The 27,744-nt window shown below is 40.8% G+C and overlaps 1 protein-coding gene across 1 annotated transcript in view; it reads right to left on the bottom strand.

Moving 5' to 3' along the window:
• Positions 1 to 26,793, bottom strand: part of LOC138981430 (uncharacterized) — a 59,367-nt gene extending 32,574 nt beyond the window's left edge. The window contains exons 1-8 of the mRNA XM_070354344.1: positions 26,410 to 26,793; positions 22,002 to 22,409; positions 16,477 to 16,590; positions 12,878 to 12,937; positions 10,269 to 10,369; positions 9,164 to 9,237; positions 6,162 to 6,481; positions 2,525 to 2,702 (exon numbers count right to left, since the gene is read on the bottom strand). Of these exons, the coding sequence (XP_070210445.1) occupies positions 2,525 to 2,702; positions 6,162 to 6,481; positions 9,164 to 9,237; positions 10,269 to 10,369; positions 12,878 to 12,937; positions 16,477 to 16,590; positions 22,002 to 22,404 (1,250 nt within the window). The 5' untranslated portion in view covers positions 22,405 to 22,409; positions 26,410 to 26,793. The remainder of the gene's footprint in view (positions 1 to 2,524; positions 2,703 to 6,161; positions 6,482 to 9,163; positions 9,238 to 10,268; positions 10,370 to 12,877; positions 12,938 to 16,476; positions 16,591 to 22,001; positions 22,410 to 26,409) is intronic.
• Positions 26,794 to 27,744: the final 951 nt, after the last annotated feature.

Below are 27,744 nucleotides of genomic sequence, written 5' to 3'. Positions count from 1 at the left end.
TTTCTGGTGCGGACGTGTTTGTGATGGTCTTCACCTTCTCAGGATCTGCAGACACTCCTTTCTCGCCAAACTTATGACCGAAGAAAGTCAGTTCATTCACAGAGAAGACACACTTTTCCTTGTTTAGTCTGGCACCGTTCTCTTCAAGTCTTTGTAGAGTTATTCGCAGACTTTCGTCATAATCTTGTTGTGTTCTGCCATGTATGATGATGTCATCTGACAAGTTTCTTGTGCCGGGGATGCCTTGGAGTAGACCAGCAATGGTGTTTTGAAAGATTTCTGATGCCGCGTTGACACCAAAAAGTAGACGCTTGTACCTTCTGAGTCCAACATGGGTCGTGAACGTTGTGATGTACCTGCTGTTCTCTTCAAGTTCCAGCTGGTGGTAGGCGTTTCTCATATCAAGTTTTGAGAAAACAGTAGATCCATTGAGGTCTGCTACAAGATCATCCATTGTTGGCATGGGGTGTTTTTCTCTTGAAATCGCCTTGTTTGCTTCTCGCATGTCGATGCATACCCTCACGCCTCCAGTCTTCTTTGGAACAACAACCACTGGGCTGATCCATGGGGTAGGGCCTTGCACTTGTTCAATGATGTCGAGACGTTCCAATCTCTCCAGTTCGGCTTCAACATCTTTACGCACGTGGAATGGAATGCGCCTATGTTGTTGTGCCACAGGTTGAATGTTCTGGTCAATGTGAAGTTTCACTTTCACGTCCTTGATTTTGCCGACTCCATCACTAAACAGTGAAGGAAAGTCATCAGCGATGATCTTTGGCGAGCTTGTCGAAAAAGCAAACTGGATGATTTTCAGCGCCTGGGCTGTCTCGGCACTCAGGAGATTTCCGGTACCTTCTGTATCCGTTATGTATATCTTGGCGTTGACTGTCTTTTGGCGAAAAGTTATGTCAGTCATGTAGAAACCTTTCATCGGAAGTGGTGTCTTGGATCCAAATGCATAGATGAGCGGACATGGATTGTGAAGTGTTGCTTGTGGGCGTAATTTGTTGAGAACGCTCCAGGAAAGAACATTCACTGTCGCACCTGTGTCGACTATGAAAGGTATCTGGGTGTCGCATATGGTCGCGTGGACGACCGGTGTCTTATGAATCGCTGTCTTCTGTTTTACAGCAAAAACTGACTCGTCGCTTGACGTCTCACATCCAACTTCTCTGGAAACTGTGGTATCCTCCACCACCACGTGTCTGACTTTTTGGCTTTTACAGACACGTGCAAAATGTCCGATTTTTGCGCAAAGTTTGCATGTCTTCCCTTTCGCTGGACATCCTGCTTTATGTGGGAACTGTCCACCACAGTAGAAGCATGTCTTGCTGCTTGAAGCCGTGTTATGCGTGCGTTTGAAATCCTTGTGACCATCCTTGTGACTATCCTTGTGGGACTGTGAGTGTGATTGTGAACTGCGAGAGTGATGTGATCCACGACTCTGAGAATATCTTCTCTGCTTGTTGATAGAGAGCGCGTTGACTGATCCCTCAATTTCTACAGCACGAGTCTCAGAAAGTTCCAAAGCACGAGCTTCTGCTAACAGATGGTCTAGGTCAAAATTGTCACGCAGAGCTCGTCTTCTTAGACGTTGTGAGTGACAACCCTGTAGAATCTGAGTGAGTATCTCTTGATCATTGTTGTGGAACTCACATGTAGATGCGAGTGCTCGCAGTCTGGTGTGGAATGTATCTATCGATTCACCCTCTAGTTGGGTCGACTTTCGAAACCGGAGCACTTCGTATGCAGTGTTTTTCTTGGGGGTAAAGTACTCGGTCAATGAATCTCTGAGTGTAACATACTCGTTTGGTACTGCTCGTCCTTCAACCTGACGCGTAGCACCAGCTCCTTTCTTCTCCTCGCTGAAAGACTCTACAATGTTGTACACTTCGTCACCACAAAAATGGAGAAGCAATGCCTTCTTTCGAGCATCTGTTGTTATGTCAAGCGCACAGAGTAAGTTTTCGAAACGTGCTACCCACCTTCTCCACCTGACGCCGGCAGATTGTTCGTCAGAGAAAACGTTGAACTTCTCGAACGATGGTAAAGCAGCAGCCATTGTTCTCACTCGGATATCCTCGTCGCCAGTGTAATATCTTTCATTCGTCCGCTATCAGTGATAACAGGGAATCAACACAGCTCGTGTGTTTTGTTTGATATTTATTCAGGTTTGGCACATGGTTGTGAATGGTGGTTGAGTGCTGGGCGGAAGTGCTAAGACTCCCAGGGTGCAATATACTAAATAGTATGTATAAAACATGGATCGGAATACGATCGGAATAATAGGGTCATGGACACAACACGATTCTCCAGTAAACTTTACTCTGTGATGGTCTCCGTGCTTGAAACTATTTACATTTAGGTCACAGTGAAATGAAGATGGTTATAAAAAGCCTTTATAACTTGTCACACATATCACTTCTAATCTTGTGAACAATATTGATGTCCTGTTAAAAGGTTAAAATCTTAAAAGAAAACACAATATCTTGACAAGAGATATACAGGAATGATGTTCACTCACTGTGCAAGGCAGTGCGCAGCAGTGATGACATGCAGAGGATCCAGAATGCTTCCTCCGCAATGGAACTTGCCATCTTTTGTAAGCATCACAATCCAGGGATATATCCCTTTTTCGGCCTCCGTTCCCCCCACGATGCGGAGGCCGCTCGGGAGGGTCCGCACTTCCCCGCACTGATACGCTATAAACAACACAGAAAGAAAGAATAAATGGTGTATCTATGAGATGCACTGTTGTGTCTGTATTTTAACTCCAACTGCGTTGTGAGGTCCCTCCGATGAGAGCACATCTTAAACGAAAATAACAGCTTCTTTTTGAGAGGACACCTCCCATGAAAAGGACATAATTGTCCTGATTTTCCTTTGTCTGTAATCTCTATGGAAATATTGCTGGCAAGCCAGACCACCTGCCATGTAGGGATACTTTTGGCTGGTCCCAAGTTATGTGAGCTGTAAACCGGTTTTCCTTGTGTGGAAGTTTTGTCCCAAGTCTCGAATGCTTGTTTATTTCCGCTCTGTGAACCGCTGAAGGTCCGTCGAAGGGGATATTTTGAGACAGCTAGGAGGTTTATGTATATATATATTTGTGTGTGTGGGGGGGGGGGGGGTTAGGGAGTTAATAGGAGGACGACGACAAAGACGTTAGAGGGAAAAAATGAGACCTGAGAGAGCTGAGGAGAAAAAAGAAGCAGTTAACAAGTCGCGTGAAACGATATAAAAACATTTAGTCAAGCTGTCGGCATTAATTAAAGTAACAGATAAACAGAATAGACAGTCATCGCCGAGACTATATTTAAGATAGTCTCGACTAACCACACCCAAAATAGAGACGGTTCACGCTCGTCTCCGGGTAGCGTGGAAACACAGTACTTACTTAACCTATTTTCTGTCATTCTGAGCAGATTTTTATAGTAAACATGACATATGTATATATTTTTGAATTCAGGAGAAATTGAGGAATACGATGCAATCATTTTTAAATCTGTTGGTGAAAATTCGATTTTAATGACAACTTTAATGACCAAACTAATTAACTAGTTTTTAAGCCTCCAAGCTGAAATGCAATACCATAGTCCGGGCTTTGTCGAAGAATACTTCACCACGATTTCAACCAATTTGGTTCAAAAATGAGGGCGTGACAGTGTTGCCTCAACTTTCACAAAAAGCCGGATATGACGTCATCAAGGACATAAATCGAAAAAAAGAAAAACAAGTCGCGTAAGGCGAAAATACAACATTTAGTCAAGCTGTCGAACTCACAGAATGAAACTGAACGCAATGCAATTTTTCAGCAAGACCGTATACTCGTAGCATCGTCAGTCCACCGCTCATGGCAAAGGCAGTGAAATTGACAAGAAGAGCGGGGTAGTAGTTGCGCTGAGAAGGATAGCACGCTTTTCTGTACCTCTCTTCGTTTTAACTTTCTGAGCGTGTTTTTAATCCAAACATATCATATCTATATGTTTTTGGAATCAGGAACCGACAAGGAATAAGATGAAAGTGTTTTTAAATTGATTTCGAAAATTTAATTTTGATCATAATTTTTATATTTTTTATTTTCAGAGCTTGTTTTTAATCCAAATACAGTATAACATATTGATATGTTTTTGGAATCAGAAAATGATGAAGAATAAGATGAACGTAAATTTGGATCGTTTTATAAAAAATGTATTTTTTTTAACAAAGTCATTAATTAATTTTTAAGCCACCAAGCTAAAATGCAATACCGAAGTCCGGCCTTCGTCGAAGATTGCTTGGCCAAAATTTCAATCAATTTGATTGAAAAATGAGGGTGTGACAGTGCCGCCTCAACTTTTACAAAAAGCCGGATATGACGTCATCAAAAGTATTTATCGAACAAAGGAAAAAAACGTCTGGGTATATCATTCCCAGGAACTCTCATGTAAAATTTCATAAAGATCGGTCCAGTAGTTTGGTCTGAATCGCTCTACACACACACACGCACAGGCACACACACCACACACATACACCACGACCCTCGTCTCGATTCCCCCTCTATGTTAAAACATTTAGTCAAAACTTGACTAAATGTAAAAACGTCTTGTTTTTAAATCGATTTTGGATATTTAATTTTAATCATAATTTTCATATTTCTATTTGTCAGAGCTTGTTTTTATTCCGAGTATAACATATCTATATGTTTTTTGAATCAGAAAATGACGAAGAATAAGATGACATTGTTTTTAGATCGTTTTATCAAAAAAATAATTTTAATTACAATTTTCCGATTTTTAATGACCAAACTCATTCATTAGTTTTTAAGCCACCAAGCTGAAATGCAATACCAAAGTCCGGCCTTTGTCGAAGATTGCTTTGCCAAAATTTCAACCAATTTGATTGAAAAATGAGGGTGTGACAGTGCCGCCTCAACTTTTACAAAAAGCCGGATATGACGTCATCAAAAGTATTTATGGAAAAAAAGAAAAAAAGTCCGGGGATATCATTCCCAGGAACTCACATGTCAAATGTCATAAAGATCGGTCTAGATCGAGGGGCCCGGTAGCTCAGTTGGTAGAGCACTGGACTTGTGATCGAAAGGTCGCAGGTTCGAATTCGGGCCGGGACGGACACGGGTCAACTTTATGTGCAGACCCAGAGACGGAAGCCATGTCCCACCCCCGTGTCATCACAATGGCACGTAAAAGACCTTGGTCGTTCTGCCATAAGTGCAGGTGGCTGAATACACCTAAACACGCAGACACCTGGGTAGCGCGACCCCGTTGCTGCTAGCTTTCCACTGGGAGGAAGCGACCCGAATTTCCCAGCGATGGGACAATAAAGTAATGAGAAATGAGAAATGAGAGAAAAGTCGTTTAGTCTGAATCGCTCTACACACACACACACACACACACAGATACACATACACCACGACACTCGTCTCGATTCCCCCTCTATGTTAAAACATTTAGTCTCTTTCTTTTTATCAGTAGTGTAATTTGCATGTCATGTTATGCTCTGGCCTTATTTGTAGGCTAACGGTATGTTGTCCGTCTGTCGGTTATGTCCTAATGTTGTATATATATGTCTAATATACTTGCCATTTACATATTTAATATACAAGTTGAAGAATGAATGATGATACATTGTAGACGGATGCATGTTACTGATTAAAAGCCCCACAATGGTGTGCTTGGCAAAAAAAAACAAAAAAAACCCCACATTTAATCAAAACTTGACTAAATGTAAAAAGGAGAAGGAGAAGAAGTAGGCGGAGGGGAGGGGAGGGGAGGGGAGGGGAGGGGAGCAGAGAGAGAGAGAGAGAGAGAGAGAGAGGGCGCGAGAGTGAGTGAGTGAGTGAATGAGTGAGTGAGTGAGTGAGCGAGACAGAGACACAGACAGAGGGAGACAGAGAATGACACAGAGACAGAGGGAGACAGAGAATGACACAGAGAAAGGATAACACTGAATATGGCGGAGCTGAACGATCAACTACTTTAACTCGACCATGTATCAGAAAGTTTAAGATATTGCAGAGTCAACAAGTCCAGTCCATCTCAAACACAGCGTGCATGTATACGGTGAGCTAATATGTAAGGGGGAGGGGTGCTGGATGATAGTCAAAGACCGAACGAGAAACATACAGAAAAAGAAAATCCCAACAATGACTTTCATCAACATACACTCAAATGGCGGCTCTTGAGGCGCCATTGTGGTCGTCGTGGATCTTGGTGGTGTAGTTGTCGTGACTTCCTGCCAAATGGAGACAGAATCCTCGTCTATTCTGCGCGCCAGTCTTTTCTCCGCTTCAGAAAATCTTGCAGAGTTCAGGTAGGTCTGAAGATTTTTCCGGAATTGGTATCGCAAGTCCGAAGCTTTGATGTGGAAAAGTTGCGCCGTTCTCTTGGAGCGAAACCCGATGTCTGGCTGACTGGACTGAGTCTGTGGCTGTGTGACTGTTAGCACGAAAGAGACACTAACCACGTCGCTGAGTGGCAGCTTGCTGAAAGGCACGTGAAAAACGTGAGAATGAGAACAATTTCAGATCAATCTCAGATCTCTTCTTAATCCCCCCCTCCCCCATAAATTAGCATTCAAAGTGTGACCTGTAATAGCACACAATGCTTTATAAACATGGCATCTGTTCGCAGCACATTGAGCAGGTGGCTTTGGGATTTGTTGGTTTTGATTTTTAAATGAACATGGGAATGTAATCAAGAACGATTTTGGTTGGTCTTAATAATCGGAGATTGCGTGTTATAAGCATGAATGCACACGCGAGAATGATTTGGACATGGTCTTCCGAAGCTCAAATGCGTCGATTAAAACTATGCACGCAAATTAGAACTTTTTAAATATTTCCCGAATGTTGTCTTTTAATTTTTTTTTTTATTCAATTAATAAAACACAAGATAACAAACATGGTAACTGTATTTTCTGTTTGCACACATACTCTCTCATTTACATGCGGTTCAGAAAAACTTGTACATTATACAAAAGGACTAAAAATAGTCACACGTGAAAAAAATATACGTGTCAACATGTGTAGCATCAAAATGATCATATGTCATCATATATTGATCTTTTTTTTAAAACAATATTCGCATCATAATGTACGGCTGTCTTTACATTATATCAAAGAAAATAAACAATAATTTGTTTTTAATTAATAAAACTACAGACTAACGAAATCTCAAAACAACATGATTTCCAAAAATAATTTCCAGTGTTAATCGTGATTCGGTTTTTTTAAAAATGCTTACGCACATCTTTGCGATTAAAATAATGTGATTAATCTTCTTCATATTTTTGCTGTTACTTTTTATACCAAAAAGCACATCTGTAACATTCAACCTAATTCTTTCACCAATGTTTACTAAAATGTACATTTCAATATATTTCCAAAACCTGAGCACTGTTGGGCACTCAAAGAAAAAATGCTCCAATACATCAAGTTCATCCTTACAATATGTACAGTTTTTATCAGCCTTCACTTTCATTTTACACAATAAAACATTAGTTGGATAAATGTTTTGCAATATTTTCCAATGCAGTACACGTAATCGAACTTCACTAGTGACAGTGGCTGCTAAGTTCCAATTCTTTTCGTCAATTTCAAATCCTAATTTTCTTCTCCAAAATCCTTCTGAACAGGGTTGGCTGTATTGTTTTCCTACCAGAATCTTTCGAATTTCTTTTACTGATTTAACTTTTTTTCCCACAGAAGGTCGGAATGTCACAGACTGAACAATTTACATCGTTTATATGTACAGCTATTCGAACAACATTGTACTCAAGCAATCTATTTGCAGTGTAGCCAGTTCTTTCACACACTTCTTCATAGGTAGAAAAACGTCCATTCTCACACACATCGCTCACATACATTATACCACTTTTAATCCAATCCGCAGAAAAGAGTGGGTTTCCTTAACAAATTATATCTTTGTTTTTCCACAACAAACCGGAAACAGAATTACCATTATTATCGACTTGATTGTTATCAAGCCATGCCTTCAACACAGCGGACCAAAATTCCGATTTAATACTGTCCAATCCTTTAAATGGTTTGCTATTAATGTTCGCAAAAAAAACACACTCAAAGCGACTCCCAAAACGGAAAAACAGTGCTTTTGGGAGCCATGACCATTTCTGGTCTTCATTAGACAGAGTTCGGTTCACAACCCAGCTTAAACAAAAAGGAACACTGCATCTGACGCAAATCAATCATATTTAATCCACCTTGCTTTACTTCGTTACATAAAACAGTTCTTTTCACCTTTTCAAATGCTTTTCTGTTGCAGTCTTTTTTGCGCCACACGAAGCGAAACATTAACCTATTAATTTCAGTTAGAACGTCGTCTGGTACAATCAGCGCCTGCATTATATAGACAAAATGTGGCAGAATAAACGTTTTGAATACACAGACTTTACCAATAATGCTCAAATTCCTTTTCTCCCACACGCAGATGAGCCTTTTTGCAACATTCACTCTCTCTTCCCAATTCTCTTTCACTTTTGACGCACGCATATAATTACAGAAGTATACACCTAGAATTTTCATTTTGTCTGTACATCTTTTAATTTGTTATACATATTTACAGACGGGCTAACGTTCTGTTAGCCCGTCTGTAAATATGTACTAACCGATGAAACGTAGCTTCCTCAAAGGCAAAGTACGAACATGGTTTGTTGATTCTCTACTCTCGACAGTAACTCAACCTGCTGCACGTTTCGTTGTAAGATCTAATCAGCCTGCTCTGGGGCCGAGGTCTTGACGAATATCCAGCGGCTTTACGCATATATGCGCAAAGCCAACAAACAGCGTAAACTCAAAACATTCTGGTTATGAAGCGTGCGGAGTGTGCAACGTACGGCGTAAAGCTACGACAGCTACTCCCCTGGTCATTCTATTGCTACAACAGATTTGCAAACTTGCCGCAAAAAAGAACAACTTTCGGCCCGTGAACTGTGCCCTCTCTATGCCCCCCCCCCCCCCCCCCCCCCCCGGCCTGCGCGACCTGACCTGGCCAGAAAGGAAAACTCCCGATGCAAAACTTTGGAGAACTGTAGAAGACCAGCGCCAAATTGCGAGTTCATAAGAGGGATCAAATTTTGAGGGACACAACCGCCATACGCCGAAGAAGAAGAAGAAGAAGCTCGAAGAAGAACACTGATTTTGTCCTACCTGAACCCATTTGCATTGACCGAAGCGTACTTGACTCGATCGTTGAAAATGGTGAGTCCGTAGACATCTTGAATCTGTCACATTAAACAAAAGAGAATGTAAACAGACAGAAACATAATCAGGTCAAATTAAGGCGAGAACATAAGTGACGCTGCCAGAAACACCACTTCATGTAAAATCAATCTGTTTGCTGAATATGGTAGGGGAATGCAAAGCCTTTCAAGTTATATACATGGTTTAACAAAAACTGGCCTATCGTCACAAACATCTGCCTAATATTTTTGGCTCACGTAAGTGTAGCCTATGCGATCGTAACTTTGTCTGTCTGTGCGTGCGTGCGTGCGTGCGTGCGTATGTGCGTGCGTGCGTGCGTGTGTATGTGTAGAAACTCTAACATTTGAAGACGTCACATTACATTGACGTTACATTATGACGCAAGAGGGTTAGACGTCACGCGAAGGAAGTACTGAAAGTCTCGGTCATTATTATTTTGAGCGGGCCGAGACTAGTCGGCAGTCGTGTCCCTGTGAGTAGGCTACATGCAGACAGACAGATCTAGATTCTCGCTTTCTTGCACAGTTTCACCTATGCTCTTTCTCTGTCTGTGTGTCTGTGTGTGTGTGTGTGTGTGTGTGTGTGTGTGTGTGTGTGTGTGTGTGTGTGTGTGTGTGCGTGCGTGCGTGCGTGCGTGCGTGCGTGCGTGCGTGCGTGCGTGCGTGCGTGCGTGCGTGCGTGCGTGCGTGCGTGCGTGCGTGCGTGCGTGCGTGACGGAGTGATTGAGTTTGTGTTACTGTTTGTCGATTTCTTACGTGAGCCTTGATGGCTTCGCCTCTTGTTTATGACGTGTATTAGAGAAGTCAATTCCAGTTTAGATTAACCATGCAGATCACCAAAATATTGAGACAATCAGGTCTCTTAAATGGGAGGTAGTCCTCACATGGAGGTGAATTTACAATAGTCAAAAGCAGAATATCTTAAAAATCAAATCAAATCAAAACTTGTCTATATGCAAAAAGGATCTTAAAAGGAGGACGTTCTTAAAAGGGGGTGGGGGTGGTCACTGTGCAGTATGCTCACACTCAATTCATTTACTGGAATAGCTTACCATCCTTTGCAAGAGTTTAGCATTGTCATTGGCGAAAGTTGACATCCCATCGTTGTCCGGCGCAAACTCGCCCCACTTTGTGTTGAAGCTGCCCTTGAAATCTTTCAAATAAACACAATCATATAAATCATTTATATCTTTTCAGTAACACGAAGGAATGTCATGGTTCTGTACATTTTTACAGCTGATAAACAGGATAATTAGTAAGATGAAGATCTGTTTTATCGCTACATGTTGTTGCTAATCAATCGGGTAAGACACACACACAATCAATCATCCAGCTAAGTTCTCCCTTCATAAATGCACAAAGGCAAGGACAGATTTAGAACAATAGGTAACATGTTGGGCTGATTCATGATTCGGTTTGTTCTTTATATTGTAACAATCGTCAACATTGTGAAATTAAGTTTAGGAAGGCTTTTGCATTGTTTAGGGGCCTTCGTGTTGAAAGTAACAGCATTTTTCTTTCAGCTTTGGTTCAGATATGTATCTACAACATTGCAGACAAGTTAGAAAATCCGCTGTTGTTGTGAATCGCCACTATACTTCTTTGTTCACAGTTCAACACATTCTGATCAGTCATCGCTCAACGGCTATCGCCAGTTATCTCTCTGACCGGACGCTACAGTCCAACGCGAATCTATCAAAACTAGGAATACAGAGTTATCTCCCATATGTTTTTCGCGAGCACTATCTAAATTTGAGATCAGTGTTCGCGAGACGAAAATGATTGCAGATTGGCCGACTTCGACAGTGATCTCCGTTCTGTTCTTCACAGTCATTTGTTTGTTTGTTTGCTTAACGCCCAGCCGACCACGAAGGGCCATATCAGGGCGGTGCTGCTTTGACATATAACGTGCGCCACACACAAGACAGAAGTCGCAGAACAGGCTTCATGTCTCACCCAGTCACATTATTCTGACACCGGACCAACCAGTCCTAGCACTAACCCCATAATGCCAGACGCCAGGCGGAGCAGCCACTAGATTGCCAATTTTAAAGTCTTAGGTATGACCCGGCCGGGGTTCGAACCCACGACCTCCCGATCACGGGGCGGACGCCTTACCACTAGGCCAACCGTGCCGGTCCTTCACAGTTATGATAAAGACATCGTTCTAAGGTCAAAACAAGTCGAAATTTTGGGACCGCTGCCGGAAGGAGACCGTAATATATGGTTTCATCACTGTCAACTAGTTACAGAAAAAATCGTGAGCGCCGAAACCAAACGGTTGATTATCACATGACACTTTTGCCATATTTAGAGTTGTTTGCACAGTAAATACAGCCGCGAAAAATAGCTCGCTTGAAACTGTCTTACATATCAATTCCTTTGTAATTTAAAAATTACAAAACACCATGAAAAATCATTATCGACGATCGCGAATTTGCTTATATCAATAATACATTACAACAAGTCGCGTAAGGCGAAATTACTACATTTAGTCAAGCTGTCGAACTCACGGAATGAAACTGAACGCACTGTATTTTTTTCACCAAGACAGTACAGCTTCGTCAATCCCCGCGAGAAGGAAATCGCTCACCTCTCACGTGCAAAACGCAGTGATATGCACACGCCAGAATAGCGCGGTAGCGTATTGTGCTAAGCAGGAAAGCGCGCTTTTCTGTATTCGTGTTAACTTTCTGAGCTTGTTTTGAATACAACCTATCATATCTATATGTTTTTGGAATCAGGAAACGATAAAGAATAAGATGAAATCATTTTTGGATCGATTTCTTAAATTTTAATCGTAAGACTAATTAATCTATTTTCGTTAATTTTAATCACATTTTAAGAGTAAACATGACATATGTATATATTTTTAGATTCAGAATGTCGTGAAGAATACGATGCAATCAATTTTAAATCTGTTTGCGAAAAATCGATTGTAATGACAACTTTAATGAGCAAACTCATTAATTAATTTCTAAGCCTCCAAGCTGAAATGCAATACCAAAGTCCGGGCGTCGTCGAAGATTACTTGACCAAAATTTCAACCAATTTGGTTTAAAAATGAGAGCGTGACAGTGCCGCCTCAACTTTCACAAAAAGCCGGATATGACGTCATCAAAGACATTTATCCAAAAAATGAAAAAAATGTCTGGGGATATCATACCCAGGAACTCCCATGTAAAATTTCATGAAGATCGGTCTAGTAGTTTTCTCTAAATCGCTCTACACACACACACACACATACACCACACCCTCGTCTCGATTCCCCCCTCTACGTTAAAACATTTAGTCAAAACTTGACCAAATGTAAAAAGCTCTAAATATGTAAAAAAAAAAAAAAAAATCGGTTTCCTTGCCAGACAAGGAAACTCAAGGCATCCTGTCAGAGAGAGAATGAGCTGAACTCATTTTGACCTGAGGTCAGGATGAGTTCAACAAAGATGTTGGGAAGGTCGGTGTGTGTGGGTGTGTGTGTGTGTGTGTGTGTGTGTGTGTGTGTGAATGCGTCCGTACGTGCGTGTGTGCGTGCGTGCATGCGTGTGTGTGTGTGTGTGTGAAAAAAGTTTCTCAATGAATTTATAAAACACTGAATGAGATATTATACTTTTATAAAAATGTAAACGAATGATATTTTCTTCAATTGAATTCGTCTTTGTACCTTCTAGTGTGTAGGATGTATCCCGAGATTCAGTGTCACCGGCTTCATCATGTCTCGAAGCTGGGACACAGATAAAGACAGACATTTAGAAACACAAAGACACATGCACATACATTTTCATGTATAAAAACAATGACACAATTGTTTTATAGCAATATGCAACGACCGTGTGATACAAAAATAGATTTTAAAAGGTCAACTTTTAAAGTGCAATCGCATCCACATAATTATTAGGATTTTATTTGTCTTAAAATTTATTCTCAAACACAGGTGACATCATGGCAAAGACGACAAGAAATAAATCTGCAGTAAACCTGACAGGGCTTTTTCTAAAGGCATTGGTATATGGGCTTATGTGTTCCATACTAAAGTTGGTCTAACAGACTCGATTATGGGCAATTCCAAAAAAAATGCTCACCTAAGCCTGAAATTCAAAATGGAATTGACGGCTTTTTCACCGTACATATGCCATGAGAGATGTTTATAGTTACTCATACTATTCATCGTTTGCCTCCTATTCACTCCCCTTGCATGCCGCCATTTTGTTTTTGATGCTATTTGGGAACGCGCCGTGTGAAGTCAATTTATGACAACTTTTAAGAATGTCATCGCGTGTGTACGTGTTAGTTTTCATTGTTTTGGTTTCGAAAATTAGTCAAAGTTGCTAGAGAAGCCTTAAACTATCGTTTGATCTGTTTTTCAAATATCTAATTATAATACTTGTTAAAATATATTCGAAACATTTCCCCCCCCCCCCCCAAAAAAAAAATGGTGCCACGTCAGTGACGTTTTGGGTATAAACACTTTTTGCGGCGATGAACCGATCGGTTGATTTATTTCTTTCTTTTAGTTTTCTTAGCTTTTCAATAGAGGAGTCCAATCATGTGATTTGTGTTTGTTTGTCCCTATTTTGTTGTGCACAAAGTGCGTCACTGACGTGGCATTGTTTTGTAACGTCTGTGACACTTTGGTTCCATGTGTACTTGTTACTGGTAGATTTTAACAAATTTCTTTGTGATATTCTTTTATTTTCTAACTCAGGTAAACAGTTGTTACTGGAGAAAGCTGAGCACAAAAAGGAGAGTATTTGGCCTTTATTGTTTATTTTTAGTGCAATTAAACCGAGTGATGTGTAAGAGGTATGATCCCCCAAAAATGATCAAAACGCTTTTATAACTGTTTCAGGTAACTGATCATCTTAAGTAATATATCATTGGAATGGCCAAACATTTAACTGGTTAACCTTTCAGAGATGACGTCATTAGGTTGCTACGTCATAAATGACGAGGAATCAAACTAGGTCACTTTTGAGTTATGCTTCAGAACGGGGTCTTTCATCAAACACAACTCCACTTCTGTGCAAGAGTGTAGCTAGGTAATGACACAAAGGAAATTTCTACAAAGGGGAAGAAAGTTACATGAATAAAAGCTGCTTCATATTCTACAATCTGACAAAATAAAACGTAAATCAAAACTGGGGAAAAAAGGAACATCTCTGAATAGCCAAAAAGACTTCCGGGAACTCTTCAAACAAGACGAATGTAGCTGCTGTATCAAAGCTTACAAAACTAATATTAAACTTGTACATACGAGTATAAAGTGCCTGACTTAAACTTTCATATAAAACAGTCCGCAGAATTCTACACAATGACCTTCAGTTTCAAAAATTGGCCGCAAAATGGATGCCTTATAAGCTGACAGGGAAACGGAAGAAGCAACAGGGTCCTGTTGCACGCAATCCGCTCAACCGTTTTGAACGAAGTAGACCCAAACTTGTGATGAATGTAATCACTGATAATGAGACTTTGGTTTCCTTCTATATTATTGCCAGAAAACACAGAACAAAGCGCGATTGGACAACAATAACGTGAAGCGCCAAATTTGTATGCAAGGTTTTCAAAGCAGAAACAGTGCTATTCGCGGTATTTTGCGATCACCAAGGTCCTGTTGCTGTCGATATTCTGTCCGCTAACAGAACTGGCACTGTCACATGCTATGCAAAAACCTTATTGCCCAAACTTATTCACGAGTTCAGCAGTCAACGACTTAACTGCGAAACCCAGACTTCCCTTCTCTTCCAGGACAATGCCAGTCTCCATACCATAAGGGCCGTAACGCCATTCCTTAAAGTCTAAATAATCCAATCTTTGCCTCACACACTCTACAGACCTGATTTTACTCCTTGTGATTTCTGGTTATTCCCTTTATGAAAACAAGACTTTGTGTCAAGACATTTTATTGTTTCGAAGACATCAAAAAAGGTGACAAATCTGAGCTTAAAACCAACCCCAAATAAGGCCATCTTAAGGCGTCTACTTCGCTCAGGCACTTGTGACTTTGCATCGATGTAGAAGGAGAGTATTTCTAATGGCTACTGTAATTTGAGCCAGATACGCCAAATAGTCTCCGCGAAAATCACATTTGATCAATGTTGGAGTTTGGTTATGTACAGATTTACAATTAACGTGATATTCTCGACTAACAAAAACAAAACAAATAAAGTGGAATAGTGTGTTGCACATTTAGGATCTTGTCAAATGTACATACTCATTTGTTTTACGTGAGTGTATAATGGTTGTTAAATTGCCGGGAAGAAAGACAACCAGGAACGTCAAAATAATGACTGCTCAATACAAAACCGTTAAAATGACGTTTTGGAGCTAGAATCAGGAGTAGTTGGGCCCCCAGCTGAAACGATTGTTCAAATTGGTATACCAACATATCATTTGGTGTGCTGTTAGAAGACATCCAAAGAATGTAAATTGCCCATATACGAATTAGGCCCCCCAAAAAATAGTCTGTTTACGGTAACCCGACCGACCCTATTTTTTTCGCGCGACCCTAGACTTTTTTTTGGCATTTGGGGAAAAAAAAATGGTTATTTGGAAAAAAAAAAACCCGACCTACCGACCCTATTTTTTTGGCCTATGTTACCGTAAACAGACCTTTTTTTGGGGCCTTAGTGTAACACGCAAGCGCCAGTTTGAAATATCTTTTCCTTCCGTTTTAATAACTTGTTTTCAAACATTCAACAGTCTGAATCCTATCTGCATGAGGTCCAAGGTTTCACTAGTTATACATGACAGCAAACTGTCGTACATTACAACATAGTGCATACGCATTTCTAATAAATATTGAATCACTTGTGAATAAAAGTAGCAGTTTGTGCACTCTGCTGCATATTTACACATGGATAGATAGACCTAACGCTACCCGCTCAAAGGCGAACGGACAAACAGACAGATACACGGACACAATGAATAAATTGTGTCGAAACAAACACACACACACACACACACACACACACACACACACACACACACACACACACACATGTACGCTCCCCCTTTTCATCACAGACACTCGTAACATTCTCACTTACAGGTCAAAACGCACACACACACACACACACACACACACACACACACACACACACACACACACACACAAACACATCCGCGCACACACACGCACACACACGTACACACATACACACAAACAAATCCGCACACACATACACACACACACACACACACACACACACCAAGGCACGCACGCTCCCCCTCTCCATTACAGACACCCGTATCATCCTCACTTACAGATCGCCACGCCTGCAACGATGGCACCGAGGAGGACACAGCCAATGAAAAGCGTGACCCCGAAAATCAGACACCATTTTCGTCCGCCTTTTTCGGTGCTCCGTGATGATTGGGCTGAAAAATGATCTCTTTTTGTGATTTTCTACTATGACCAAGATGGTGCAAAAATGATGAGATAATTAAATCTGATAGACCGAAGCATACTATTGCTGCACATGCACCCAGTAACATGAAAGCCTTTAAAGGTCCAGACCATGCTGTTTTAGCGTCAAAAACGCTTCGAATCGTGTTCCTGCGCGACCGAACACTTCCCGATGTTTGCAGTTAGTTAGAAAACCACTTTCTTACCGTCTTCAACAATGTTTGGTTTACTTCGGAATCTTGTAAGGCCGTAATCCGACGAATTTTGTGACCGAAGCGACGGATTTCTTCTCCAAAACGACCCGCCATTGTGCCGCGTGATCTTCGCGAGACTGGCTTATGAATAAATTATCCGTGACGTCACACAGTGTGAAGATGCCGTTTACCAACATGGCAACAAGCGTGACTGCAGACGAAATTGAACCGTACATGTTCGAACTACCAGTTTCTCTCCTCGAATCAAGCATGAAAGATGAGGAGCGGAGGCCACTTCCAGCAGCAGTGAAAAGACAGTGACGATGAAAATTGCGACTCTGTTTGTCTCAGCGATCAAAGGTAAACACGCCCGCTCTCTGTGCTGAACTTATCGTCTGCTTTCGAGTCTGTGCTATTTTTTCACTCTCGCCTTGTCAACGCACTCGCGAATAAGTGGGATATTGTTTAAGTGTTCATGCATTGCATTCACGAGTAAAAGAACAACAGCTCATCGCAGTTTTAACTGTTCTTGATTATTTCAGAGACTGGTGTCAGAGTGGCCACTGTACCTGTTGTATTGTGTGGGAGGGGCAGATTTGAGAGAGAGAGGAAGCTAGCCTGAGGTACATTGTAGAATGAAAACTTGCAGGGGAGCAAGAATGCATCACCAGCCACGAAGGTGTACATACAATGAGGTGCCTATATTTGTTTGATTTTTAAATGTATGTATTTGTTGTTGTTTTTAAAGGCTATCAAGAAAACTGTTGTCATTTAAATGTGACACTCAGTCAAATATAGTTTCACACACACACAAGATTAACTCACTTGCATGCCCACAGAAGAAGTTTGCTCTTCACATTGTTCTGTTGTTGTTGTTTTTATAATGTAATCATTGTAACATCAACACTCAGTAATAACCAATATTACAACACAATCACTTTTTCATCAGAACTCACTCACATACTACATGTATTAAACCCTGGTTTATGGACACTTGCATTTGTACTTTGCATGGGAAAGCAGCCTGAATTTCAGGTGAACTTTAATAAAAGAAGATATATATGTATGTTGCTCTAGATGCATGTTTTAATAAATAATAATGACATTCAGGAAAGTAAAAGGACTGTTGAAGTTTGCTGTTGTAAAATGTCTGATGATTAGGGTTTTGTTGCACATTTAGTGAATTGACTGTACCAATTGCTGTTATTATTTACACCCAATCAGTGCATCCACATGATATTATGTAGCTTAAATTAAAGAAAATGTTTTGATGTGTTCAGAACATACTGACAAGTTGCACACTCACTGACTTTCCGAAAGAACAGGAAAGTTCTTCCTGCCTGTCTGGTCGCTGCCATCAGAGACCTCTTTCTGTCACAGAGCTACACAGGCTTCAAATGTATGTAAGATAAATAAAAGGTACATTACAACTCTCAACTGCGGGGTGTGTGTGTGTGGGGGGGGGGGATGTGCATAACCATTGCATACTTAAGGTCGGCTTAAACTGCAAACAGAAATGTGGAGCTTGCGTAACAATTCTTGCTTTGTCAGATTTGGAGATAGGCAGCCTCAGTCTATATAGTTGGTCGCCAGTTGGGGCGTCCTGCTTGGTGACAACTTGAGCTTTGTCAACTGGTCTAGCAGTAGCAGTCAAAGTCTGGGCACTGTTGCATTGTAGTCTTGCTGTGTATGCAGAGCTTTGTTGTAGCTGCCATAGGCCAGTGTTGCCATAGGCCAGTGTTAGGATCACCACCCCCTCAAACAGCTCGTTCAGTTAACCTGATGCCTGTTTTAGACAGAAAAAAAAGTTACCACAATCAGCAGAACTTTCACTGGAGAATGGGCATAATTCTTTCATACTTTTCTTTCTCATAGCTTTTTTTGGTTTTTATAATCTCTTCATTACACTAAATAACATCCATCTTAAGACCTATTTTGAGCCTTAATTTAAGTTGACTAGTAATGATATTAATCATAATGTATTTATTTTTATAATGTACAAACTAGAGTATGAATGTGGATATGTGTGTGATGGTGCTGGTATGGATATGTGTGGTTTGGGTTATGTGTGTACTGATGTGTACATTTTATGTGTTTTGTATGTTTTGCGAGTGCGATTTTATGTGATGTTATTCTGTACACCAGCCAAAACAAAATGTCTGGTATATTAGATAATAAACGCACCTTTAAATTTATTAGCGACTACACCCCGTCACCCTCCAGTCCCCCTCCCCCCCATTTAACCCTACACTTTTAACATTGTATAAAAAATCATGTCCCAATATAGGTCCCTAGTTACCTGGGAGGACGTTAAGCTCCATAATCAACATCAACAACGTATTGAATTGAATTGAAAAGCTGGGGTTAGGAGGTCTAACTTCTTGAATTAAAGTGTTTTTTTCTCAGGTGCATGTAGTTTTTTATTTGCTTGAAATCATGGTGTATTCTGGTTGTAAGAGAAGAGTCAATTTCCTTGTAAGCCTGCAAAATTAAGATTTGTCATTTTTGAAGTACACAAGTTTTTGTAAGAGTCCAAAATAGTCCAGGATAAGGAGGAAAAACATAGGGTGGGTCAGGAAATCTGAAACATTGCATAGTTTTGTTTTGCCTATGTAGACACAAAAAGTACTTAGAGCACTCCCCCCCCCCCCCCCCCAAGAGAGCATAGCTTAGTTTTAATTATTTTAATGCCACTGTTAGCAAGAGGAGTACTACAGTCAGCAACCAAACAGTGGATTTTTTCTGTAGACATTGTTATTTCTGTTTAGGTGTTTCAGTAGTTTTCTATGCGGATAAATCATGCTGCATGATCACTAGAAACAATCCAGCTCTGTAGCATGCAAGTTTTTTAAAGGTTTTTTTCCCATGTTACTCTGAGAGAAAAAAAACCCACAGAGATAAAGTTGAACTGGCAGTTTGACTGAAGCAGTGGTAATAACACAGAGTTGTGCTCTTCCTACAATCAATGTTTTGATGTGGATGATGATGTCCGAACATGTACTTGGTTGTATTATTTTGCTAGACTATTTGTTTCTGTTAGATAAATCTGCTCACATGATTGTTGTTCATAATTTGACATTACATTTACTGCTGATCAAAATGTATTGTTGGAATAGGTCTGCTTAATATTCTGACTGCAGTTTTGTAATAAAATCAAATAACACAGATGTTTTAAGTATCAAAGTGCTTTTCACACACACACACACACACACACACACACACACACACACACACACACACACACACACACACACACACACACACACACACACACACACACACTCACACACTATGAGTATGACTGCAAACATGAATTTGTACTTGTATTAATTATAATTACTGTATTACAGAACCTGATCTGAAAAAAAGGACAACAGCAAATTATTCATGCAAGCTTGCTGTATTAACGATTTCTTTATCCATTTAATACAACACTGAATTAAAAGATAACAACTATAACAACGTGTGTGTGTTTGTGTGAATGTCTATGTGTATATGGACGGACACTGTTTACCTGAGACTCATCGATTACCCAGGTGAGTGTAAAAGAGGGAGAGAGAGAGGGAACTTTAAGGTGGGTGCATGGGGACGGACATGTAGTAACAGATATATGTTTTAATCTGTAATCTTAACACATGTGCTTAAAATTAGGAACAGATGCCATTCCACTACAAATACTGTCAGTCTGACAAAAACGCCCAGTGACACTGAACCCCTATCCCTTACAGAACACATTCAGTATACATGTACTCACTTCCTTTTGTTTGCGTTTAGTGAAAGCAGATCGTTCTGATGACATTGGTATCCGGTTTCTGACCTCCTGTGAGTGGTCAACAATTGTCGGAACTGGAACTGCGTCAGGCAACAGCTGTTTTGTGTGTGCCAGGTTTTCTTGCCGGCTTAACTGCGTTCACATTGGAAGAAAGTGTCGCGAAACACAGCACATCGTGTTGGCCGTTTCCAGTTAATCAGTCTTGCTGCAGAAGTTGTAAGCCCATCGGAAAAAGGTGACAACTGATGCCTGAACCTTTTTTCTATACTTCATAGCTATCAGCAGCCGTGCGCATTCCTTCGGCGTGTTGTTGATGCTCGATGTAGGCAAACGCCCACTTGAGCCTAAGCTGTACACGAAGTGACGTCACAGCCGGTTCTCGTCTACTGGCGGCCATTTCGAAGTCTCGTTTAGCAGACGAATTTGGCGGAACGTTTTTAATTAAATCACAATGATAAAGCTACGAATCGGTGAATTTCTTTACATTTTTGGAATCTTTAGGTGCATTTCTCTAACCTTCAGTCATCGGTTAGTGGTTCTAATAACCTTTAAAACAGCGTGGTCTGGTCCTTTAAAGGGTGCCCTACACGTAGCGTTCATTAATTAATTCCTATTGTTTACATGTGCCAATAATGTTATAAAACTGTACCTAAGGGGATATAATAACGATTGGCTGTAGCTTTCGAACACAGAAACAGTTATTTCAGTATTGCAAAGTGGTGTTGATAGTGTCGAATGTAAACAGAACAGTCTCAAAGTGAAAGTGGATATTTTCCGGAAATTGCAAAGTTAACAAGAATACAGAAAAGCGCGCTTTCCTGCTTAGCACATTACGCTACCGCGCTAATCTGGCGTGTCAATATCACTACGTTTTGCACGAGGAAGGTGAGCGATTTTCTTCACGCGGGGATTGACGAAGCTGTACTGTCTGTGTTGACGGTCTAAAAATAGTCCAAGTCCCAGAGAACTGTTGCTAAACATAGCAATAAACTTTATAAAGAATTAATTATTTCTCGTAATTGGTAAGGACTTCAAACCTAAAACTTTGCAGGAAGCTTAATTTATACATCCCCGCAACGATGGGAAAAGCCCTGGAAGTAATTAAAATTATTAAATAGGACTCTGTCAGCCTTTAAGTATAAAACACAGGCAGAGTCTGTTAGGTGGTTGCCTTTCTCGCTGTTCAAAATAGCGTGTATCTCTCTGTTTGCATGTCTTCTAATTATAAATTCGGAATCCATTAGTGGTAAAAAAAAAAAAAAAGTGTTTAAAAAAAAAAAAGTACCCCCCAAAATACACGATTTTATTTTTAATTCAAACTTATTTTTCGGCACATAGTCGTGTTTGTCTGTCTTTTTTTAATGAAATTTGGTTGAAATTAAAAAATAAGGAAAAAGGCGATGGAGTTGCTACTTACCTGCTGAAGTGCTGTGTCGGCTTGCGTCAGGTCTCGGTTGTCCAGACCCAAGGTCGTTAGCGTTTGGGTTAAATGGTCTTGGTTCTTCATGTGTTGGTCCGTGAAAGAACGGATTTGTGAATGCCAAAGAAGGGCTGAGTGTATCCCGATTCGGCAGTACTGGCTCGGTGCATATCAAATGGATCGCTGCGAGAACAACTCCTGAAGCGTTGTCTTTCAATGGCTTGTTTTCCTGGGCAGAACTTGTCTGTTTCAGCTGGCTCGTGGTGTTGAAAGTCGCCGAAGGGTTGTCGGACCCTTCGTTGTGCAGAGCAAAGTTCGTCTGGTTCAAAGAGATTTCTTCGGAGACCTCAGGATTGTCAGAGAGTAGCTCAGCAGTGCTTTGACTGGAAGAGAGAGCCATTTGTTCTGCAAAAAACCCAGGATAGTTAACGGGGCTGAGTAAAAACAGAGAAACGCTGTGCATAATAAGAGTAATAAATAATTAAGCGCAGAGTGAAAATAAGAAGAACAAGTCGCGTAAGGCGAAAATACAACATTTAGTCAAGTAGCTGTCGAACTCACAGAATGAAACGGAACGCAATGCAATTTTTCAGCAAGGCCGTATACTCGTAGCATCGTCAGTCCACCGCTCATGGCAAAGGCAGTGAAATTGACAAGAAGAGCGGGGTAGTAGTTGCGCTGAGAAGGATAGCACGCTTTTCTGTACCTCTCTTCGTTTTAACTTTCTGAGCGTGTTTTTAATCCAAACATATCATATCTATATGTTTTTGGAATCAGGAACCGACAAGGAATAAGATGAAAGTGTTTTTAAATTGATTTCGAAAATTTAATTTTGATAATAATTTTTATATTTTTAATTTTCAGAGCTTGTTTTTAATCCAAATATTACATATTTATATGTTTTTGGAATCAGAAAATGATGGAGAATAAGATGAACGTAAATTTGAATCGTTTTATACATTTTTTTTTTTAATTTTCAGATTTTTAATGACCAAAGTCATTAATTAATTTTTAAGCCACCAAGCTGAAATGCAATACCGAAGTCCGGGCTTCGTCGAAGATTACTTGACCAAGATTTTAACCAATTTGGTTGAAAAATGAGAGCGCGACAGTGCCGCCTCAACTTTCACGAAAAGCCGGATATGACGTCATCAAAGACATTTATCAAAAAAAAAAGAAAAGAACGTTCGGGGATATCAATCCCAGGAACTCTCATGTCAAATTTCATAAAGTTCGGTCCAGTAGTTTGGTCTGAATCGCTCTACACGCACGCACGCACACACGCACGCACGCACGCACACACACACACACACACACACAAAGTCATACACCACGACCCTCGTTTCGATTCCCCCTCTATGTTAAAACATTTAGTCAAAACTTGACTAAATGTAACAAAAGGAAGGAAGATAGATAGATTATAAGATGTTTGATGGGTTGTTGACAGACCAGGTTTTTTGTCGGTCCGAGGGGAAGCATATCGTCTTTTGTTTCATATTTATTGACCAAGTTGATATGCCCCCCGAGGTTTATGCCTATCGCCAGTTCCTCTGAACAGTCAAAAGCCATCACTAGAGTTCTTGTGAACTACAGCTGTTTGTTTCGTGCATAGTCAGAGGTACATAATAACGTGCTATTGCAGATAAGCTCACATCGAGTCGCATTCAAATTATTGTTTGAAACGTGTGTATGAGAATTTAAATAAACACGCTTAAACCAAATTACTAACTGACGACTACATTGTGAAAAAGGGAAACTGGATCACACGGGTTCACGATGGCTCAGGGGTAAGATTAGCCTTGACCCACAAGTCAGCAGCGAATGTGATAAACGGGTTATCTCCCCTGAAAAGCGAAGCAAGCTTCGAAGATGGCGACGATGGAAAAGAGAACTGTGAGCGAACTGCGAAAGGTGTGTGTGGGTGATGTGTGTCAGTGTGTGTGTATATGCGCGTGCTGTGTGTGATGTGTGTCAGTGTGTGTGTATGCGCGTGCTGTGTGTGTGTGTGGCTGTGCTTGCGTGAGCTTGTGTGTGTGTGTGTGTGTGTGTGAGAGAGAGAGAGAGAGAGAGAGAGAGAGAGAGAGAGAGAGAGAGAGAGAGAGAGAGAGAGAGAGCGATAGTGAGAGTAGGGTATGGTTGTTGGTGAAAGTTGAGTTGGACGCTGGGGTTGGGCGGGTGTGTGTGTCAGAGAGGGTTGTGTGTGTGGGGGGGGTGGACTGCGTGTGTGTGTTTATTTGTGTGTGTGAGGGTTGTGTGTGTGTGGGGGGGGGAGGACTGCGTGTGTGTGTTTATTTGTGTGTGTGAGGGTTGTGTGTGTGTGTGTGGGGGGGGTTGACTGCGTGTGTGGGTTTATTTGTGTGTATGAGGGTTGTGTGTGTGTGTGTGTGTGGGACTGCGTGTGTGTGTTTATTTGTGTGTGGTGTGTGTGTGCCTTTCGCCTTGTATTGAGGAAATTAAACTGCGTTTGCGTATTATGTGTGTGTTTGCAAGCGTGCGTGTATGTTAGGCATATCTCAGTAGGTGTGTGTATGTGCGCGTACGTGCAATGTGTGTGCGTGCGCGCGTGTGTTTGTGTATACATGTATGTATGTGTGTGTGTGTGTGTGTGTGTGTGTGTGTGTGTGTGTGTGTGTGTGTGTGTGTGTGTGTGTGTGTGTGTGTGTGTGTGTGTGTGTGTGAGAGAGAGAGATAAACAAACTATCAAGAACAAAACAAAACTGAACAAACGAAATGTTTTCCCCCCAACTCTGATTATTGCTTGTTTCGGAGACGACTGTGATTTTGACTTTTTGAGTAAGCCTACACGAACACACAAGCTCAATACAGCCGGCAACAAGTTCGCCGGTCGGGGCAGTGAAATACTATTTCAAATAGATCTATTTCACTAAGAATGTCAATGGATATAGGGCAACATACTTATTTTTTAAATCAGTGATTGATTAGATCGTCATATTTTTGTGACACTGAGACCAAACCATCAAAAAATTAGCAATAGGCCTTGAATCAAAGTCGTGCGAGATCTGACCTTGCTGCAAATGTACGTGTACGACTTGATTGTGTTGACGTTCAACTGGTAAGCTGGGCGATTGCAGGCTTTTATCCAGCGAAGGCAGCGATCTAGATGGTACAGATGCTTTCCCGGTTTCACAAATGGGATGAATTTCACGCCAACACAGCGTTCAGGATACCTATCATCCGTTTTACATTGTCCCCAAGCACAGCGCTTGTTAGGCGGCATTTGTGTGTGTTTGCTTCCTAAAACAAGGGAAGTAACTCCCAGAGCCTCGATATGTGGATATGGTTAATTGCTCGCTCTTTACGGAGGGCACCTAGGATGTTCTCAAGCGGTGAGTGTTTAAATGAAAGGATGTTTGTACTGTGTGTAAAAGCCTGACAGTATCTGTGATGGTTTTGCGGGAGGCTTATACTGTGCCTTTAATGCTCCCATTCCACACAGCCGTTCTAGCTTCCGTGTAAACCAACGTGTTAACATTGATCCGTCCAGGCGCATTGTTCCGCTTAGCAACATACCAATATTTTGCTGCATGGTTGCTTTTTGTGCAGAGCGGGATTATTTTTCAAGTTAATTGTAATACTATGTTTCGCACATTCGTCAAGCACCGACATTTCTGTGCACAGCAATCTAACAGGACATTTGAGCGCTGATAGATATGTGATATGTTTGGTCTGACAGAAAAACTGTTGACGATATTGCCAATATACATTGAAAAACTCGCCAAAATTTGTGCCAAGAAATCGATCACATCAAGTTCACAAGCAAGGGACCAATGAGGGTTTGCGAACTACATGTTAGGATGAACTGATGCGTTTGCAAGCGGGCCTTCTCCCTTGGAGTGTTCGGAGCTTAACCAACTTAAATTGCTAAATAAATCACTTTCTTGAGCGGTACTTGTGCAGACACAAAAGTAGTCTTCTGTCTTAAAGAGCAAATTTCATTCCCAGGACAATAGTTTCTACTTTGCTTTTAAACTACTCAAAGAAATCATGAGGCCTAGACCAAAGTCACAGAGATCATCCTATTTTTTTTACGTACGGTGTGCGAGCCACAAAAGCGCATTATTCTATAGAAATTGAGTTTTTTAAAAATCAAACGGTCGACAGAACCAAAGTATATGTCCCATACTGTGGACAGGTTCGACGGGACCATGTTGTAGGTAACAAGTTTTTTTTTAATGTATCCCACATACGAGAGAGACGCCTATGCCATAACAATATCATATCTTCGCGCGCGTGTGTGTGTGTGTGTGTGTGTGTGTGTGTGTGTGTGTGTGTGTGTGTGTGTGTGTGTGTGTGTGTGTGTGTGTGTGTGTGTGTGTGTGTGTGTGTGTGTGTGTGATTTGAACTTGTATTGTTCTGGTTGATGTGAGCTCGGGTAAAAGATTACCTGCAATCACAGGGCCTGTTCAGTGGAGCGAATTCAGTGTATCATGAGCTAGGGTGACGCAGCTGTATGGGGTTGTATCCTGTGTCGGGTGGGTTGGAAGACACAACAAGAATTGATTTCGCCATGTCACATTACAGCCGTTGGTCTTTGTCCTATTTGTAAGACATATTTCGTCAGTCGCATTCCTTACTTTTAAAATCTACTTAATAACTTTGTTTTACTATCCCCACTATTTCTGGGGCATATATGCAGACACGAGCTTGCAATGACATTTCAATCTGTCACCTGTCGGGTGCCTGTCTGTGTGTCCTTTCGTCCGTCCGTTCATCAAAGAAACGATATTTACAATTGGAAATTTGATTGACCGCTTTAAGAAATATTCATATCTAGCTCAAATTGTTCTAAAACTTTCAAAACATTGCATTTCATATTAAACGACAACACTTGCCGCCGTTCGAAATGGGTCTCCTACCTGCTCTCCTGCGCTCCTAGTAATGAACACTTCACCCGGGTAATCCGGGCATTTCACCAAACACACATGCAGGTGCATCTCGTCCGTCAAGTTGTACTGTATTGCGAAACCAGTGCAGGTAGCAAATAAACAGTCTTCTCAGTCTACTCTAGGTACGTTTGATTAAAACAAATCCTTGCTGGCCTATCAGAAAAATCACATTCACTCCGAGAAAAATGAAATATCAGTCGACAGCAAGATAATAATAATAATAATAAATGACCATTTATATAGCGCAACATCATAACTTTACAATTATGCTCTTTGCGCTTGACACATTTAAAATTAAAACACAGTTATACAAGCATTTACATCTACATTCATAGTCAACAACGCTTAATTAAAAGCATACACCATCAAAGATACATTACAAAAGATTCTTCCACTAACTAAATAATAAAAACATGAATAAAATAGGTAGTGAAAAATCACTAAAACAACAAATAACACTAAAATTAAAACACAGTTATACAAGCATTTACATCTACATTCATAGTCAACAACGCTTAATTAAAAGCATACACCATCAAAGATACATTACAAAAGATTCTTCCACTAACTAAATAATAAAAACATGAATAAAATAGGTAGTGAAAAATCACTAAAACAACAAATAACACTAAAATTAAAACACAGTTATACAAGCATTTACATCTACATTCATAGTACACAAGTACAGAACAAGTTATTGTTTGTGTTGCCTTTGTTTGTTCATCGTGTCTGTTCGTCTATCTGTCTGACTATCTGCTTGTCTATCCGTCCGTTTGTATGTACATTGTATGTCTGTCGATCTGTCGGTCGGCCGGTCGGTCTGTCTGTTTGTC

This window comes from Littorina saxatilis, linkage group LG12 (assembly GCF_037325665.1).
Source record: "Littorina saxatilis isolate snail1 linkage group LG12, US_GU_Lsax_2.0, whole genome shotgun sequence".
Lineage (NCBI taxonomy): Eukaryota > Metazoa > Mollusca > Gastropoda > Littorinimorpha > Littorinidae > Littorina > Littorina saxatilis.
The sequence above is the reverse complement of the archived record's forward strand: the minus strand, read 5'-3'. Positions and strand labels throughout refer to the sequence as shown.